This window comes from Fundulus heteroclitus, chromosome 12, assembly GCF_011125445.2.
Source record: "Fundulus heteroclitus isolate FHET01 chromosome 12, MU-UCD_Fhet_4.1, whole genome shotgun sequence".
NCBI lineage: Eukaryota > Metazoa > Chordata > Actinopteri > Cyprinodontiformes > Fundulidae > Fundulus > Fundulus heteroclitus.
In genome coordinates this window covers 49164819-49183281 of record NC_046372.1, presented here as the reverse complement: position 1 = coordinate 49183281, position 18463 = coordinate 49164819, and the positions used below count along the sequence as shown (strand labels likewise).

At 45.5% G+C, this 18463-nt stretch overlaps 1 protein-coding gene across 4 annotated transcripts in view; it reads left to right on the top strand.

Annotated features, from left to right (window-relative positions):
- Positions 1-14999, top strand: part of gtf2h2 (general transcription factor IIH, polypeptide 2) — a 57010-nt gene extending 42011 nt beyond the window's left edge. For all 4 annotated transcript variants that reach the window (XM_036144723.1, XM_036144722.1, XM_036144724.1 and 1 more), the window contains 6 exons: positions 7350-7545; positions 13353-13416; positions 13493-13596; positions 13825-13927; positions 14008-14047; positions 14552-14999. In XM_036144723.1, coding sequence (XP_036000616.1) covers positions 7350-7545; positions 13353-13416; positions 13493-13596; positions 13825-13927; positions 14008-14047; positions 14552-14662 — 618 coding nt within the window. In that variant the 3' untranslated portion in view covers positions 14663-14999. The remainder of the gene's footprint in view (positions 1-7349; positions 7546-13352; positions 13417-13492; positions 13597-13824; positions 13928-14007; positions 14048-14551) is intronic.
- The last annotated feature ends 3464 nt before the right edge of the window (positions 15000-18463 follow it).

The following is an 18463-nucleotide window of genomic DNA, read 5'->3' as shown; positions in this document are numbered from 1 at the left end:
GATCAGGCTGCGCAGGAACAAGAGAGAGGGAGAGAGGCTCAGCCTGCAGCCAATAAGCTGCATCCTGACAGTACCCCCCCCCAAGGCCGGACACCGGACGGCCCAGAATCCCCACGCCGGGCGGGTGGAGGGGGCCCAGGAAGGCGGGCAAGAGTTGAAACCGAACACTGAGGGACCAAAGAGCCTGCAAACACGAGGAACCAAAAGGGGCCAGAGAACACGGGGAACCAAAGGGGCCAGAGAACACGGGGAACCAAGGAACTAGAGAACAGCGGGGAATCAAGGAGCCAAAGAACACGGGGGAACCAAGGAGCTAGAGAACACTGATGTGCCAAAGCACAACCAGGGGGCGGCACATCAGGGAAAGGCACGAATGCTTGACTGCGCCGGGGGAAAAAGCGAGCGCTACACAGCGCCAAAGGGAAGGAACGGGCGCAACACAGCGCCAAAGGGAAAGAACGGGCGCAACACAGCGCCAAAGGGAAAGAACGGGCGCAACACAGCGCCCAAGGAAATGAACGGGCGCAACACAGCGCCCAAGGGAATGAACGGGCGCGACACAGCGCCCAAGGAAATGAACGGGCGCAACACAGCGCCCAAGGGAATGAACGGGCGCGACACAGCGCCAAAGGGAATGAACGGGCGCGACAGAGCGCCAAAGGGAATGAACGGGCGCGACAGAGCGCCAAAGGGACTGAACGGGCGCGACACAGCGCCAAAGGGAAGGAACGGGCGCACAACAGCGCCAAAGGGAAGGAACGGGCGCACAACAGCGCCAAAGGGAAGGAACGGGCGCACGACAGCGCCAAAGGGAAGGAACGGGCGCACGACAGCGCCAAAAGGGAAGGAACGGGCGCACGACAGTGCCAAAGGGAAGGGACGGACCAACGGCAGCGCTAAGGAAGGCAACGGGCGTACAGAAAAGCCTAGGGAAGGAACGGGCGTATGAAACGCCAAGGGGGAAAGGACAGGCGGACTGACACGTCAGAGCTCAACAGCGCAAGAAAACGCTGGAGCACAATTAACGTACAGAGACACCGGGGGAAAGGAACGGGCGTGCGAAAACGCCAAGGGCAAGGAACGGGCGTGTGGAAACGCCAAGGAACGGGCGTGTGAAAACGCCAAGGAACGGGCGTGTGAAAACGCCAAGGAACGGGCGTGTGGAAACGCCAAGGAGCGGGCGTGTGGAAACGCCAAGGAGACACAACGCTGGAGCGTGAGAGGAGCGCTGGGGCCCAAGGGACGAGATCGCCGAGGCGTGAGGGAACCGCCGGGGCGTAAGGGAGAAGTTCGCCAGGGCGTGAGGGAATCGCCGGGGCGCAAGGGAGAAACTCGCCGGGGCGTGAGGGAAACGCCGGGGCACTAGGGAGAAGTTTGCCGGGGCGTGAGGGAAACGCCGAGGCAAAACGGACGCATGACAGCGCCAAGGGGAAAATATAGGTGTACGAAAACGCCAAGAAGGAAAGAACGGACGTACTTAACGCCAAAGGGAAAGAACGGGCGTACTTAACGCCAAAGGGAAGGAACGGGCGTACTTAACGCCAAAGGGAAGGAACAGGCGTACTTAACGCCAAAGGGAAGGAATGGGCGTACTTAACGCCAAAGGGAAGGAATGGGCGTACTTAACGCCAGAGGGAAGGAACGGGCGTACATAACGCCAGAGGGAAGAACAGGCGTGCGACAACGCCAGAGGGAAGAACAGGTGTGCGACAACGCCAGAGGGAAGAACAGGCGTGCGACAACGCCAGAGGGAAGAACAGGCGTGCGACAACGCCAGAGGGAAGAACAGGCGTGCGACAACGCCAGAGGGAAGAACAGGCGTGCGACAACGCCAGAGGGAAGAACAGGCGTGCGACAACGCCAGAGGGAAGAACAGGCGTGCGACAACGCCAGAGGGAAGAACAGGCGTGCGACAACGCCAGAGGGACACCCGCCGGGGTGTGAGGGAAACACCGGGGCTTGGGGAAAAGAACGCCGGGGCGTGGGGAGAACACCGGGGCGCGAGGAAAAACGCCGGGGCGCAAGGAAGCAGATTGCCGGGGCGTGAAGGGAAACAGGAATATCTAAAACACCAGGGAACAAGAACGGAGGGCGTACTAACACGCCGGGGAACAGAGAAAAGAGGGCGTCCTAACACGCCGGGGAACCATGAATCAGAGGGCGTCCTAACACGCCGGGAAACCGAGAATCAGAGGGCGTCCTAACACGCCGGGGAACCGAGAATCAGAGGGCGTCCTAACACGCCGGGGAACCAAGAACAAAGGGCGTCTAAACACGCCGGGGAATCAAGCTAAACGTAAACACCAGGAACTAGAGGGTAAGCTAAGCAGCAAGAGGCCAGTGGCGCCAGAGGGCACAGACAGCGACTTTAAGCACCGGAGGGCTCTGGCGGCGACCTGCGTGCGCTGGGCAGCGACAGGTTGGCGCACCAGAGGGCTCAGCCGGCGACATAGGAGCGCCGGAGGGCTCTGGCGGCGACCTGCATGCGCAGGGCAGCGACAGTCTGGCACACCAGAGGGCTCAGCCGGCGACATGGGAGCGCCGGAGGGCTCTGGCGGTGACCTGCATGCGCCTAAAACAGGGGAACAACAAGAGGGCTAGGGGAACAGAACAGAGACACTAGGGCAAGACAGAACAAAACAACTACTGAAGGGAACTAAACTGACCTAAACAGAGCAAAAACAAACAAAGAAAACAGATGGGTGTAGGGACCTAGAAAGCGCAGGGACCTTAGAGAGCGCAGGGACCTTTAAAAGCGCTGGACTCCATCCAACGCAGGAACCCATACAGCGCAGGAACCCAGATGGCGCAGGAACCCAAACACATAAATACTAAGGGGGGGAAAAATAAAGACAAACAAAACTTAATAAAGAAAAAACAAATACAGAACAAGACTAAAACTACAGGGCTAGGACAGAAATTACGGGGGCTAGACAGGGACTAAAACCGGATCTACAAACAAATCAAAACAAGACTGACAACTAGGAAAGGAACCAAACGCTAAAGCAAAACTATGAAACGGAACAGAACAGGGAGTCTAAGGTAAAAAAAAAAAAAAACTGGAACTAAAAAACAAAACTCAGAAGACTAAAGGCAAACCTAGAACACTAAATCAGGGCTATGGCTAAAACAAGAATACGGAGAACAAAAACCCGAACTAGCTGACTAAAAACAAAAACTAGGATGCTAAAGAAAAACCCGATTGACTAGTATAACCTGGGACACAAAAACCCGGACAAAACCAACAAAATAAAACACAATACTCAAAACAACATAAATCCCAAAAAATCCTAAGTAAACCAAAAACTAAGGTTGAGGCAAAACAAAAGAACAGATGGCGGAAATAATTCTTCTAAAACAATAAAAAATATACAAAAAGACTAGAAACAAAAGCAGAACTAGAACACAACACCAAAATATAACTCCAAACAAAAACCAGAAGGCGCTGGGCAGCAAAGTCTGAATATGATGGGCAGCAGCAAAAGTTAACGCTGGGCAGCGACGACGAGGAGCGCCGTCTTTTAATTGCTGCGCAGCGTGGGAGGCGGACCTCGCGAAAGGCGATCCAGGAATCAGAGTCAGAGGCGGGGCGTCGCGGATGCGACCCCGGCAGACAAACAGGAAGCAAGACGTCGCAACTCCGCGACCATGCGAGACGAGACAGAAGCGTGGCGTCGCAACTCAGCGACCCAGGCAAGACGAGACAGAAGCGTGGCGTCGCAACTTTGCGACCCAGGCGAGACGAACCGGAGGCGAGGCAGATCCTATCAGCTTCTACACCAGGCTCTGTGCGTGCTCGGGTTCATCCCTTGGCCGGTCCATAATGTTATGATATATTTTTCTGGGATGAACCCGGACACAGCACGCACACACAGAGTCAGTTCTTATGAGTGAGTTTTTATTGAATAGTGTGGAAGATGGATGATGAGACCAGAGTCTTTCAACGGACGGAGGTGAAGGGTGTAGAAGCTGGCCGGCAGGAGGAGTGTGGAGAGACTGACCGGGAGGAACTCTGGAGCCGAACACTGGAGAGCAGAACATCTGAGCCGAGTGCTGGAAAGCAGAGCATCAGAGCCGAGCGCTGGAGAGCAGAGCATCAGAGCCGAGCGCTGGAGAGCCGAACCTCAGAGCCGTGCACTGGAGGGCAGAACGTCTGAGCCGTGCAGTGGAGAGCTGAACATCAGAACCGTGCAGTGGAGAGCAGAACGTCTGAGCCGTGCAGTGGAGAGCTGAACGTCGGAGCCGTGTACTGGAGGGCAGAACGTCTGAGCCGAGCACAGGAGAGCTGAACGTCTGAGCCGTGTTCTGGAGAGCTGAATATCAGAGCTGTGCAGTGGAGAGCTGAACATCAGAGCCGTGCAGGGGAGAGCTGAACATCGGAGCCGTGTTCTGGAGAAAACAAACTGACGGAAAGTCTATGGGCTGACTGTAACAAAAACCAGGTTGAACGGAGTCTTCAGGCTGACGGTAACAAAACGGAGCTGACAAGAATACTGGCAGAGACTGAGCGGGAGTGAACGCTATGGACCGGCGACGGGAAGAGAAAGAGGTGAGTCTTATAAAGCGGTGGAAACAGGTGGAAGCAGTTGTGGGTTAATTGCAGCCTGCCAGGTGAAACCGATCAGGCTGCGCAGGAATAAGAGAGAGGGAGAGAGGCTCAGCCTGCAGCCAATAAGCTGCATCCTGACAGTACCCCCCCGCCCCCCCCCCCCCCCCCCCCCCCCCCCCCACACAAGGCCGGACACCGGACGGCCCAGAATCCCCACGCCGGGCGGGTGGAGGGGGCCCAGGAAGGCGGGCAAGAGTTGAAACCGAACACTGAGGGACCAAAGAGCCTGCAAACACGAGGAATATATATATATATATATATATATATATATATATATATATATATATATATATTTATATATATATATATATATATATATATATATATATATATATATATGTATGTGTGTGTGTATATATATGTATGTATGTGTGTGTGTATATATATGTATGTATGTGTGTGTGTGTATGTATGTGTGTGTGTATATATATATATATATATATGTGTGTGTATATATATATGTGTGTATATGTATGTATATATACACGTCAATTCGTCTTGGGAATGACATATACAAGTCCTGCACAGTGGTCAGAGGGTTCTTGCAGGATAGTGGCCAGGTCACAACGTGATGCTGGTGGAGGAAAATGTTTCCTGACTCGCTCCTCCAAAACACCCCAGAGTGGCTCAATATTTAGATCTGGTGACTGTGCAGGCCATGGGAGATGTTCAACTTCACTTTCATGTTCATCAAACCAATCTTTCACCAGTCTTGCTGTGTATATTGGTGCATTGTCATCCTGATACACGGCACCTCCTTCAGGATACAATGTTTGAACCATTGGATGCACATGGTCCTCCAGAATGGTTCGGTAGTCCTTGGCAGTGACGCAGCCATCTATCACAAATATGGGGCCAAGGGAATGCCATGATATGGCAGCCCAAACCATCACTGATCCACCCCCTTGCTTCACTCTGGGCATGCAACAGTCTGGGTGGTACGCTTCTTTGGGGCTTCTCCACACCGTAACTCTCTCGGATGTGGGGAAAACAGTAAAGGTGGACTCATCAGAGAACAATACATGTTTCAAATTGTCCACAGCCCAAGATTTGCGCTCCTTGCACCATTGAAACCGACGTTTGGCATTGGCACGAGTGACCAAAAGTTTGGTTATAGCAGCCCGGCCGTGGATATTGACCCTGTGGAGCTCCCGACGGACAGTTTTGGTGGAAACAGGAGAGTTGAGGTGCACATTTAATTCTGCCGTGATTTGGGGAGCCGTGGTTTTATGTTTTTTGGATACAATCCGGGTTAGCACCCAAACATCCCTTTCAGACAGCTTCCTCTTGTGTCCACAGTTAATCCTGTTGGATGTGGTTCGTCCTTCTTGATGGTATGCTGACATTACCCTGGATTCTGTGGCTCTTGATACATATCACAAAGACTTGCTGTCTTGGTCACAGATGCGCCAGCAAGACGTGCACCAACAATTTGTCCTCTTTTGAACTCTTTTGAGGACTACATCCTCCTGGAGATCCAGGAGGATCTTTAGATTATGTTTGGGTCCAATTTTTCAAGCTGTTCAGTTCTCTCTAATCTCTATTGGGTGGGTGGGTGAAGTGCCTTATTTGTGTTTGAAGAGACTGCACCAGAAGTTGCTCTCCAATGCAAACTCAGAACAGGCTGTGGGGCAACAATAATGAGGAATTCAGACCGAAGCATCCCAGTTCCACTTTATCTATACCACAACTGGATGATGTCAGTGTGAAAAGGAAGAATTTAAAAGCATGACATGCCCCCTTTAAATCTGTTTTAGGTAGGTTAGGATTGGCTAAGTCAAAATGAGAGATTTTTCTTCCACTTTCTTTACACTGTATAGTTTATAGAGTTTCCTTTTATACTGTGTGACTCAGGTCAGGCAGTTCTGTGAGAAGCTTGTGCTTTCCATCCACAAGCTTCTCACAGTTGTCAGCAGGAAGTTTGGCCTGCTCCTCCTGACAGCCAGTGTAACCGAGCCAGGGCTGTAGGCCACCTTGTTCACACAGATCTATTCAGTTCGGTCCACAAATGGTCTGAGATCAGGGCTTTGTGATCCCTCCTCCGGGACATTGACTTTGAGTCTTGAGGCACCAAGTAACTAATTTAGAATATGACATCCAAACATTTTCAGGTTTGATCAGACCACAGATCGAATCTTCAGAATTAAGGAATTTGCCTCTAACTGTATTTACCACATTTAATTTGCCGTTTTATGTTGTGTTTGCATTCTTCTTTTCTGGGTGGCTGTTCGGCCCCTGCTTGACTTTAATGACTCTATCTTAGCAGCTTCAGCCATCATCTTCACAAGCCCATCTCTGGGACACAGAGCCCATAATCTTCCTGAATAGATTTATATTTTAAAAATACTGGTCATTGAATGAAGCTAAGTTATGAAAATGTCTGTAAGCACTGGACTCGCCTTACTGACCATTATATCATTGACTATTACACTATGCATATATTATTTATAATGTGCTGTTCAAATTGCAAACGTTACAATGTGACTTTTTCTTTATTTAAAGTAACTGCCCAGTGTATCTTTCATGAACTGGGTCCTAACTTTCCTGTGTCTGCTGTCTGTGTTGAGGTTCACATCCTGCTGCCACTTACCTGGTTTATTTCCTTTAGCTAATTGAGACAACAGCTTCTGCTTTTTTCTGTGAAATAGTTAATACCTTTATGTTCTCTGTTAATTGTTAGAACACATTCTAGTTGTTTGGCAGCAAGGGCCATAGATCACCTTTCTATCTCTTCTTGTAGACCCTTAAGTCTCTGAAGGTACGAGTGTCAGTAATTGGGCTCTCGGCGGAGGTCCGAGTGTGCACGGTGCTGACCAGAGAGACTGGTGGATCATACCATGTTATCCTGGATGAGAGTCACTTCAAAGAGTTGCTCATGCTCCACGTCAAACCTCCCCCAGCCAGCTTTTCAGCGGAATGCTCTTTAATACGAATGGGTCAGTATATGAAATAAACTTGAATTCCAACATTTTTCTGTCAATTTGATAAAGGCTATAATAGGTTTCCTCACCTAAAAGAGATGGTTGGATATTTTGAAATGTTGCTGTTTTAGTTGATGTCAGTAAAATGGTTCCATGGCACTGATGAATGATGTATCCATTCAGAAAAGGGATGGGGATTGAAATGGTTGGCATTAAGAGGCCATCATACCCAGAAGGAACACCAGAGCGCAACACACATACCAATGAATCGGTGCAAATGCTTCCTTCAGGTCATACTTTGTCTGTTACCTACATGTGTTCTTCATGCCTCCTGATCAGGTGAAACATCCCCATATAGAATAGATGATAGCAGTTGAATCACCAATGATCCACCTTGGGAGAACGTCACCAGCCACTTGCCTCTTTGAGTGTAAAGCTGTGATGGCATTGTGGAGGGCGTGTGATGTGATATGACACAGTCTGTGCTTTCAGAGAAAGCAGACCCATTGAATTATCCTTGAGTCTCCATCTAATGTGAGAAATACATTTATCCAAAGTCTGGAACAGAAATTAACATGTTAAGGTTGAAGCACAACTTGTTTGTATTTTAAAGCGCTGAATCCATTTGGATACGGAGCGTGAGGACTGAAACAGAACTCTGCCTTTTTAGAGGGGAAATTCCCCAAACACACCTTATTAAAATTGCTGAGATGATGCTGTGAATTGGTTATACAATATCTTGATACTCGAAAACACACTTGGCTATTGATCTTGCTGGATCCACATATATGATGTGAAAGGAAAACGTAAATTAAGGCTGCAGTATGTAACTTTTTTGAAAGTATATTTTTTACATAATTGTTAAAACTGTCACTATGTCTTGATAGTAAAATATTAGACATATGATTTGCTTGTCTGCCTCATCCCAGTGGTCTTACTGCCATTTGCAGAAATACACCGCTCCTGGATAGAAACGACCAGTCAGAGCCAGCAGGAATGTCTTAGTGACTTAGGAATGTCTTTCCTCAATGACGCATGTAGACGTGCTTCCCCACACAGTGCATACTGTCGTACAAGCTTCAGATGTGCAGAGAAATGGTGGAGAAACAACATGCTTTGCAGAGAAACTGCCAATTTCTTGAACAGCACCTGCTAAGACAAAAAAGGTAAAGAGGAGAGTGATGACAAAAAGCAAGCTAAAAAGAATCAATGTTTTATGGTCACCACGTGTTACCGTGGTGAAATTCTTTCTTGGACATACTCTGACTTAGGGTACACCTACACCTGGAAGGTTGGCTTGTTTAAATTTTCCAGCTAAATCCACCGTTTTCTCGAAACTCCCTACTGCAGCTTTTAAGGAAAACTCTTGGTTGCATGTGTAGTACAGAATCATGATCTGAAATAGGTCCTATTGTGTTCCAACCAGTTGCTGCAGTATTAATCAACAATCAGTCAGACAGGGTTTCCGCTGGGCATTAAAAAGCATTGTCATTCAGTTATTATTTTTTAAATTAAGGCCTCAATTGGCATTAAAAGTCATTAATTGTGATAACCTGTGGCATTTAAAATGCCTTTTTTTTTTTTTTTTTTTTTTTAGAAAACTTCGAGGAATTCGGGACATGGCTGCTGCCTGTTGACAGTAGAGATAACGAAGGATTTTGCAGTGTTTGTTAAAAAAAAAAAAAAGCTTTGCACAACAGGTGTCAATGCTTTACCATCTCACATGAAGTCAGACAGCCAGTGGTGTAGTCCAGGGTATACGCGGGTATACAGCGTATACCCACTTATTTTTCAGTCAGCATTGCATATACCCTTTTCTGGAGCGATATTTGTGCCTTTTGTTGGAGCACTCAGTGAGACAGGTATTAAATATCACGTGAGCACACTCAAAACCTGTTTGGCGCGCTCAACTCTGATAAACTCTTCTCAAACCACTATGCTCGCGCTCGGTTCCATGTCTGCTCGCGCGCTCAACCTGATCCTTCCACGCTCAACACCAGCTGTGCACTCGCTCGACTCGTGACTTCAAAAACTGTCCACTCCACCAGCCAATCACAGACAGGTCTCTTTCCATACAATCAGAGTATGGCTTGCAAATACTGCATTCAGATGGATTAAATCAAAATGCTGCAGCTTTTGGCAGAAATTACTAAACATAACGGTTGGATTTAAAAAAACAACAACCAATAAACAGTTTAATATTTGAGCCTAAAATATTTAGTTTAAAATAATTCCTTGAGTTACTAAGTGAGGTGTGAAAAACGTTTTTGTCTTTTCTATCCAGCTTCTGGGAGGTGAGGCAAAAGTTTCTTGTGATCATAATCATCATCATTGTCATCATTATTTAAATAGCACTTTAACACGAGGTAAAACAAAATAACATCTAATAAAGTGACTGGTAAAGACTCAACAGTTTAAAGCAATAATGATAATAATTAATAATAAAAAAACTTGATATCAAACATAATAGAACCAGCCAGCACAGCAGAAATACAAGTACCAAGAAAACTTGAGAAAGATAAAATCTCAGTAAGGTTGATGGCCAATGAGTGAAAATAGGTTTTAAGACTCGTATTAAAACTGGACAGCAGAGGGGCTTGTCAAATGTACAAAGGTCGTTCTATAACTTAGCGGGACCCAATAGAGAAGGCCCTGTTCCCTCTAAGCCTCTGCTCAGATCTGTGAATGACTGTAAGCAGTTGGTCAGCAGACGTGAATGAGCAAGCAGGGGTGTAAAGGTGAAGGAGAAGCTCATTTAAGTAAGGTGGGCAAAGCTGTTTAAAACTTAAAAAACAAACAAAAGTTCTTTAAACTGAACTCTAAGATAAACAGGCAACCAGTGAAGGGAGGCCAGGATGCAATGGCAGATTGCAACCATGACTTTTAGGTGCATACCGCCACCTACCATATCAGAGTATGTAACATGAATCATATCCAATGTGATCCATCTCGCTCTCTCTTTTCGATCTCCTATTTTTTGTCTTTACTTATATTTTATAGTTTTTATCTTATTTTATTTTAAGTTTTCAACATAAACTTAAATATAAATCTCATTCAACCTTTCCTCGGTTTCAACATAAAGTACGTGCAACCCTCCAAATCCTCGTGGTTTGGTCTCTGACATTTTGAGAAGACAGTTTTTCATCCACAGCACCACTTGATTTAGCCTACGTCTAATTCAGCCAATAGGAGAATAAAATCCCCTTACCTTTTTTTGGGTCAAACCTGTGATGCTGTGTGATGATTCCTGCTTCGTAGCCGATTCAAAAAGTCCTTCCACTTACTACCAAATCTGGGTCACGGCACCAGATCTGATGTGGTGGCCTATAGTTTTGTCTCATTCACTACGGCCCGACTCACACAGTTTGTAAATTTGGCAGCAAAGGAAGAAAACAATTATCAGAGACAAAACACTTTAAATATACATATATTTATTACAATTGGAATTCCAAGAGGAGACACACACTTACGACGTTATCCTAAAGCTCATGTAGTAATACGGTGGATTCCACCCTTCTGTACCGGTTGCATGATTGACAAGGTGGGTGAAGTCTATATGCACACTCAGTCTCTATCGGTGCTTGTCTTCTCAGAAGCAAAACAGATCCACATTCCAGTGTCAAACAAGGCGCCAGGTTCTTGATATATTTTAACAGGTGTTCTAGGAGTTTACTAAGATAAGCATCAAGAACAATTAAAAAGCTTTCACCATCAACCTCCTTGATGGGTACCCACCATAAAACCTCATGTGATTCCCACTTTGCCTACTATCCCACAAGACGGTTGGGTGAATTTATTGCCTGTTGCCTGACCCTGCACACTCCGTCCTCAGTTTAACCATATTATTTTAAAACTTAGGTAACTCTTACTGCTTTAAGAAAAATATATGATTAACACAAAAACTGATTATATATTTCCATAACACTGCCTAACATTTTAGTCAGTAAATGTATAACTTGCACCAGATGGAGGATGCTTTTTCACCACTCATGGAAAATGCTGGATATAAAAACTCAGGTGTGACACAGAATATAAGGCAAAGGCAAATGTATTTATATAGCACAATTCAGTACAAAGACAATGCAAAATGCTTTACATGATTAAAATATAGCAAAATAAAACAGAATAAAAGCAAGTAGGAATAAAATGTAGATAGAAAATAAAACATAAAAAAACTAGTGGTGTTTCAGTTAACTAGAACAGTTGAAGGCAATCCTAAACAAATGTGTTTTTAATCTTGATTTAAAGGAACTCAGGCTTTCCGCACCTTTACAGTTTTCTGGAAGTTTGTTCCAGATAAGTGGAGCATAGAAACTAAATGCTGCTTCTCCGTGTTTGGTTCTGGTTCTGGGTCTGCAGAGCAGGCTGGAGCCAGAAGACCTTAATGGTCTGGAGGGTTGATACACTGATAACAAGTCTGTGATGTACTTAGGTGCTAGGCCATTAAGAGATTTCAGAAGGATTTTAAAGTCTATTCTCTGAGATACAGGGAGCCAGTGTAAGGACTTTAGAACTGGGGTTATGTGCTCCACTTTCTTAGTCTTAGTGAGGACACGGGCAGCAGCGTTCTGGATCAGCTGCAGCTGTCTGATCCACTTTTTAGGCAGACCTGTGAAAACACTGTTGCAGTAATTAATTCGACTAAAAATAAACGCATGGAATAGTTTTTCCAGATCCTTCTGAGACATTAGTCCTTTAATCCTGGAAATATTCTTCAGGTGATAGAAAGCTGACCTTGTAACTGTCTTTAGATGCCTTTGGAGGTTCAGGTCTGAGTCCATCACCATTCCCAGATTTCGGGCCTGATCAGTGGTTTTTAGCTGAAGCGACTGAAGCTGTGTGCTAACCTTTGATCTGTCCTCTATTGGTCCAAATATTATTACTTCTGTTTTGTTTTTATTCAACTGAAGAAAATTTTGGCACATCCACGTATTGATTTCTTCTAAACATTTACTTAGTGCCTGAACTGGTTCATAGTCACCTGGTGACATGGTGATGTAAAAGTGTGTGTCGTCAGCATAGTTATGGTAGCTGATGTTGTTGTTTTTTATTATCTGAGCAAGAGGGAGCATGTAGATATTGAAAAGGAGGAGACCCAGAATGGACCCTTGGGGAACCCTACATGTGATTTTTGTAATCTCTGATGTAAAGTTACCTACTGATACAAAGAATTTCCTGTCCTTTAAGTAGGATTTAAACCAGTGGAGAGCTCTACCAGAGAGGCCGACCCAGTTCTCCAGGCGTTCTAACAGGATGGAGTGATCGACAGTATCGAATGCTGCACTGAGGTCCAATAGAACCAGCACGGTGGTTCTTCCACAGTCTGTATTTATATGGATGTCATTAAACACCTTGATAAGGGCGGTCTCTGTATTGTGGTGAGCACGGAAGCCAGACTGGAAAACGTCAAAAGCAATTGTTTGAAATTAATTAGGTTCTAATTATTAAATCAGTGTTGAAAAGATGAATATTGGCGTCTTAGCACTCTATCCTGGCCGATGATGAGTCTATATTGAGAGTAGGTGGATTGGCTGGTCCACTGGTGCACTGAGAACCGCCTGGAGCTAAATCTACTAAAGACTGTAGAGATGACAGTGGACTTCAATCTGGCTCCACCCCATATTATGAGAGCAACATTAAAATTCCCGCCTGGGAGAAAACATCCCGGTGTAAATAAGCTGACGCACTAGCTGTTATTAGCTCAATGCACACTACGCACACGCTGCGCCCCTCCTTCGAGCTAAATGACGCAACACTCCTCATGCGCACCCTCTGTGCTTCAGATCATTCGTAAATGTTAACTGGAGCCTACTTTTGCTCAGGTTTTCCTCAGCACACCGTGGCCTGTATGAGGGATCAGGATGTCAAGCCTTCATTCAGCATGTCGTAAGTACAAAAATCATGAAACTCCGCCATAGGAACAGCTGTTTACCACACTGAGTTCCCTCTGTGTTTTCCCCAGTCACCTGGACAGCGTCAGTACTCCAGCTCTGACTCTGGGTGGATACTTCTGTCCGCAGTGCCACGCAAAGTACACTGAGCTTCCTGTGGAGTGTAAAGTCTGTGGTATGTGTAATACAGGCATTCACTGTGTGGAAGTGAATGCTGCTTGTCGGGACTTTGAAGCAATCAACTGGTTCCCTTATATAGGAAATTTTTGACCAATCTGTATATGATTGAATTTGACTTTGTAAAGTGCCTTGAGATGACATGTGTCATGAATTGGCACTATATAAATAAAATTGAATTGAATGTTTCAGGCAACTGCTGCCGCTCATTTTTCTATGTCTCTAGGTTTGACACTGGTGTCTGCTCCACACCTGGCCAGATCCTTCCATCACCTGTTTCCCCTCCATCCATTTATTGACAGTACAGCTGAGGATTATAAGGAGAATAGGTAACACATAGATTTCCTCAATTTATTACTGCTGCATAAATCACTTCTGTGTTGCATCAAGTGTCTTCTTTTTCTTTCAGCTTCTGTCAAGCCTGTCAAAGGCAGCTGCAGGATAAAAATGTAAGAAATACCTGAAAGCTTGTTTTTTAGGTTTTCCAGGAAGAAGAGTGCTAGCTCCATTCTTCCTAGAAATCCTCCTGTAAGTCAGGCTGTTAGCTTTGTAGAATATTTTCATGAACATCAAATTAGGTAGTATGTGTTAGGAGAAGTGTTAAATACCCCCAGCCACCTGCTGAGTTCCTGCTGACACTGGTCTTCCTTTTTAATGTGTCATCTTTAGAATGAGTGTTTTCTCCAGGCCAAAAAACTGTTCTATTGAAACAGGCCTGCTTTCCAGTCGATGGAGTTTAGAACATACAGGCAGTTGTTACAGAAATTATGTTTCTAAAGAACACAGAATTAACTGATGTGTGTGGAACTAGAGAAGGGTTTGCTCTCAAATTGAAGGTCTGTTATGTTGGCCACTGTCAGGAACTGTTGGACCAATAATTTTTCCTGCTCATGTGATGAATTCCTTAATATCTGAAGCGTTTCTCCCTTCTCTCTCCATCTGCTGCCATCCAGGTATTCACCTGTTCTTCGTGCCACAGCGTGTTCTGTATTGAGTGTGATCTCTTCATCCATGAATCACTGCACTGCTGTCCCTGCTGCATTCGCGGTCGGACTGCTACATGAGGCTCAGAGAGAGCTAGTGATCCTGTCCTATATAAGTCGACCACCCTGATTCTGCATATCTGTCCTGTCAGCGATGCCCCTGTCTGAATGAAAAGGATTTTGCAACTTGGCCGCATGAAGATCTTCCTAATCCCAGTTTGAGAAGTACTTAATATTAAAAGGGTGTTTTCATTCATTCTTTCAGCGACATAAAGGGTAAAACTTTCCATTAGAACAGGTAAATCTCAAATGAAGCAATAAGTGCCTGAAGTGGATCTTGCATCCATCATATGAACCTAGATTTAAGGTACATAGTTTTGACAAGTTCAATAAAAGTTTTTTTTACACTTGCTCAAAAGCTTTGACCAATTCATGAGTTTCTTGGTTTATCTTCAATATTCTTATTACAGGCAGAGGGTTTAATATTCTGCCCAGCCTGCTGTAGGATTATTTTGGTTGTCACAGAGTGTGTGAAATTAATATAACATTTTAGATTTTGTTAGATACTATTTTATCTTCCTGCTTACTAATAAATATTAGAAACTGTGACTTCTTGTAGAAATGATCAGGAAAAATCTACTCACCTACTTCATGCTGCCACTATTAAGATTAGATTACAAATTCCATTATTGTATCACAATGGGTAAATTGGGGCGTGACAGTGGCAAAGCACAATTCTTAGCAATGAAAAAACTGCCAACTGCACTGGGTCCCAGGACAGAGCCGGTCCTCTTAATTAGTTCATTCAGTCACTTTCTCTCAGCTTCAGATAAGCTGCTGCTCCAACAGACAATAAAAGATGGCATCAACCTTCTATGATGCGTTAAAAGGAGCGCCCCCTGCAGTCCAAAAGACATCAGCCTCCTAAGCAGATAGTCTGCTCTGATTCCTGTAAAGAGCATCAATATTATGACTCCAGTCCAGTTTATTGTTCAGGTGAACACCCAGGCACTTATAAGAGTCCACTATCTCCACATCAGTCCCCTTGATGTTCAGCTGTGTCAGTGAGGTGGGTCTGAACCTGTGAAAGTCAATCACCACTTCCTTTGTCCTACCTGCATTTAGCATGAAATGCTTCTGCTGGCTTCACTGTCTACTCGGACTCGTCCTCCTCTGTGATGAGAGAACTTATGAAGGTGGCAACCTGTTGAGCTGATGGAGAAGTCTGCAGTATAGAGGGTGAACAGAAACAGTGCCAGCACAATTCCTTCCTGTGCTACAGATCAGTCTGTCAGAAGCACAGCTCCATGTCCATGTTGTAAAGGAGTTGAACACACTGGAGAAATCAACATAATCCTCACGGTGCTCCCAGGATTCCCCAGACGGGCCAGAACTCTATGCAACAGGTAGTTGATGCCATCATTCACCCCGATGGCAGGCTGGAAGGCAAACTGCAGTGGATCCAGTGAAGACCACACCATGGTTGAGGATTAGCCTCTTGAGGGTTTTCATCAGGTGTGATGCCATCGCCTGTAGCTGTTGAGGTCTTTGGATGTGTGGTCTTAGGCACTGGTACCACACAGGAGGCTTTCCCCAGTTGTACTTTCCTCTGCTTCAGGCTGATGTTAAAGATCATCCATACAGCCCCTCAGGAGCCTGGAGCTGATGCCATCTGGCCCTGCAGCCTTCATCACTTTGGTCTTCCACAGAATGTTCCCCACTTGGAGCATTGAGAAGGAAAAGGCGGTGGAGGGAGGCTCATTTGTGGAATCATCTGGGTCCAATGAAACTTGACATGGTAAATAATAGCAATATAGATAGGAAGGATTTAATTGAATTTACTGATCCCAGGCTATCTAACTATAGCCTGCTAGCTAACTGCTTTTAATGATTCAACAAATGTGAAACAAGCTCAAACTAAGTTCAAACAGACCACAGAAAACCTTTTTAAAATGGAACATCTTTTGTCTTATCAGTATTAATATTTCAGTTACTAATGCTGCATAAATAAAATGGTATCTGTATTTTATTTTCAATAAAGCCATATTTGTTTAAAATATTACACATATTGTGTGAAGGGAATTAATTAATCTGTGATAGTTCTTTGCATTTGTGATCAATTGCTGTGGTTTATTTTTATTACTGCACCTACAAACAACCCAAAGCTTATTGTTCAGAATCAGCACAGGAAACGTGGTAGAGAAGAGGGAGGCTCACTTATGAACTTATTGTGTAGATGTGTTATATTTTCACAGTTTATTGCGCAAAACCTTTTTCTTTCAACAGAGAATTTGACCGGCTGCAGGAATGAAAAGTAATATGTCGATCTAAATGACCTTTTTAATGTTTTTAGCTACTCCAGGAATAAATGCTGTGATTTTCAGCAAACCAAGCACCTTATCAGTTTTACATCTTGATGTAAAGCGAGAAGTTCACACAGAGGGTTCCTTTGGTTTTCTGTCATAGCCAGGGCTTTTAGATCTACCTGTATATCAGGTGAAAGTCCCTCTACTCTGTTCCTCAGAGGACCCTGCTGATGCTTATTAGAGTAAACTTCCACCTCATTTCTAGCTGGGTGAATATAAGAATGAAAAGTTTTTATTGTCATTATGTAACTCATGACATTTTTAAATAGTTTTTATGATTAGCCGTAACTTACAATCAGTCCATTCTGGGTCTGCATTCAGGTTTTACTGCTAACTTGAGCCTGAGTTATGCCACCTGTTGCTGTGCACACACACACCAGGCTCCCCTTGCAGGTCCATGGTAATGTTTTTTTTCCATAAAATGTATAGCACAGATGCAGGGTCAGTCTGATAGACATTACAGCACACAGCAAGGCACAAAGACCCTTTGTTTGGCCTTCTTCACCAAGTGGGAGGTGCAAACATCCTTTTCCGCTTATCCGGGGTCGGGTCGTGGGGGTAGCAGCTTCAGTAGGGAGGCCCAGACATCCCTCTCCCCAGCCACTTAGGCCAGCTCCTCCGAGGGAATCCCAAGGCGTTCCCAGGCCAGCAGAGAGACATAGTCCCTCCAGCGTGTCCTGTGTATCCCTCTGGGTCTCCTCCCGGTGGGATGTGCCTGGAACACCTCACCAGGGAGGCATCCTAACCTGATGCCCGAGCCACCTCAACTGGCTCCTCTCGACATGGAGAAGCAGCGGCTCTACTCTGAGTCCTCCCCGGATGACTGAGCTCCTCACCCTATCTCTATATCTTTTTTTTTTCTTTTTCTTTTAAGTGGGAGAGTAAAGGAAGAACAAGAAGAGAAAAAAAGAAAGAGAAGAGGTGAAAGAAAGAAGAGATAAAAGGAAGAGAATGATAAAACGTCCTCTGTCTGCTCCATCACCTGGAAAGAGACGCAAAAAGAACAGCACAACCAACAGACATAAAGGAACAGATACAATCGAGTAACACCTTTATACCATTGCTAAATCATATGTATTATTATTTAAGCTGACATGTGTAATGTGATACCTTAAAAAAGAAAGTGAAAGAAAATAAATAAATAAATTATAGGCTTTCTGTATATAAGTGAACATTTAATACCTGGGACCCAGCACCTGTGGGAGTTTGTGAGAGTGCACTAGTTTAGGTGAAAATTATACAGAAGGAAATAGCTCGATAGTGGTTGTGGAGAACCAAAGACCCACCTTCCCCGAGCACAGAGGCAGGGGTCAGGGGACCCATAACCCCGGACTCCCAAAGGGGCCCCCAAAGCAGTGCGCCCGAGAGGGGCCATCACAGGAAATCTGCAACCCCCCCCCCCCCCCCCCCCCAAGGAAAGAGGAGAGACGACCCCGGGGAAATCCCCCAGCCACCGCAATGCCGACACCCCCAAGAGCCGCGGGGACGAGCCCGTGGGCTTCGCCGGCAGCCAGCC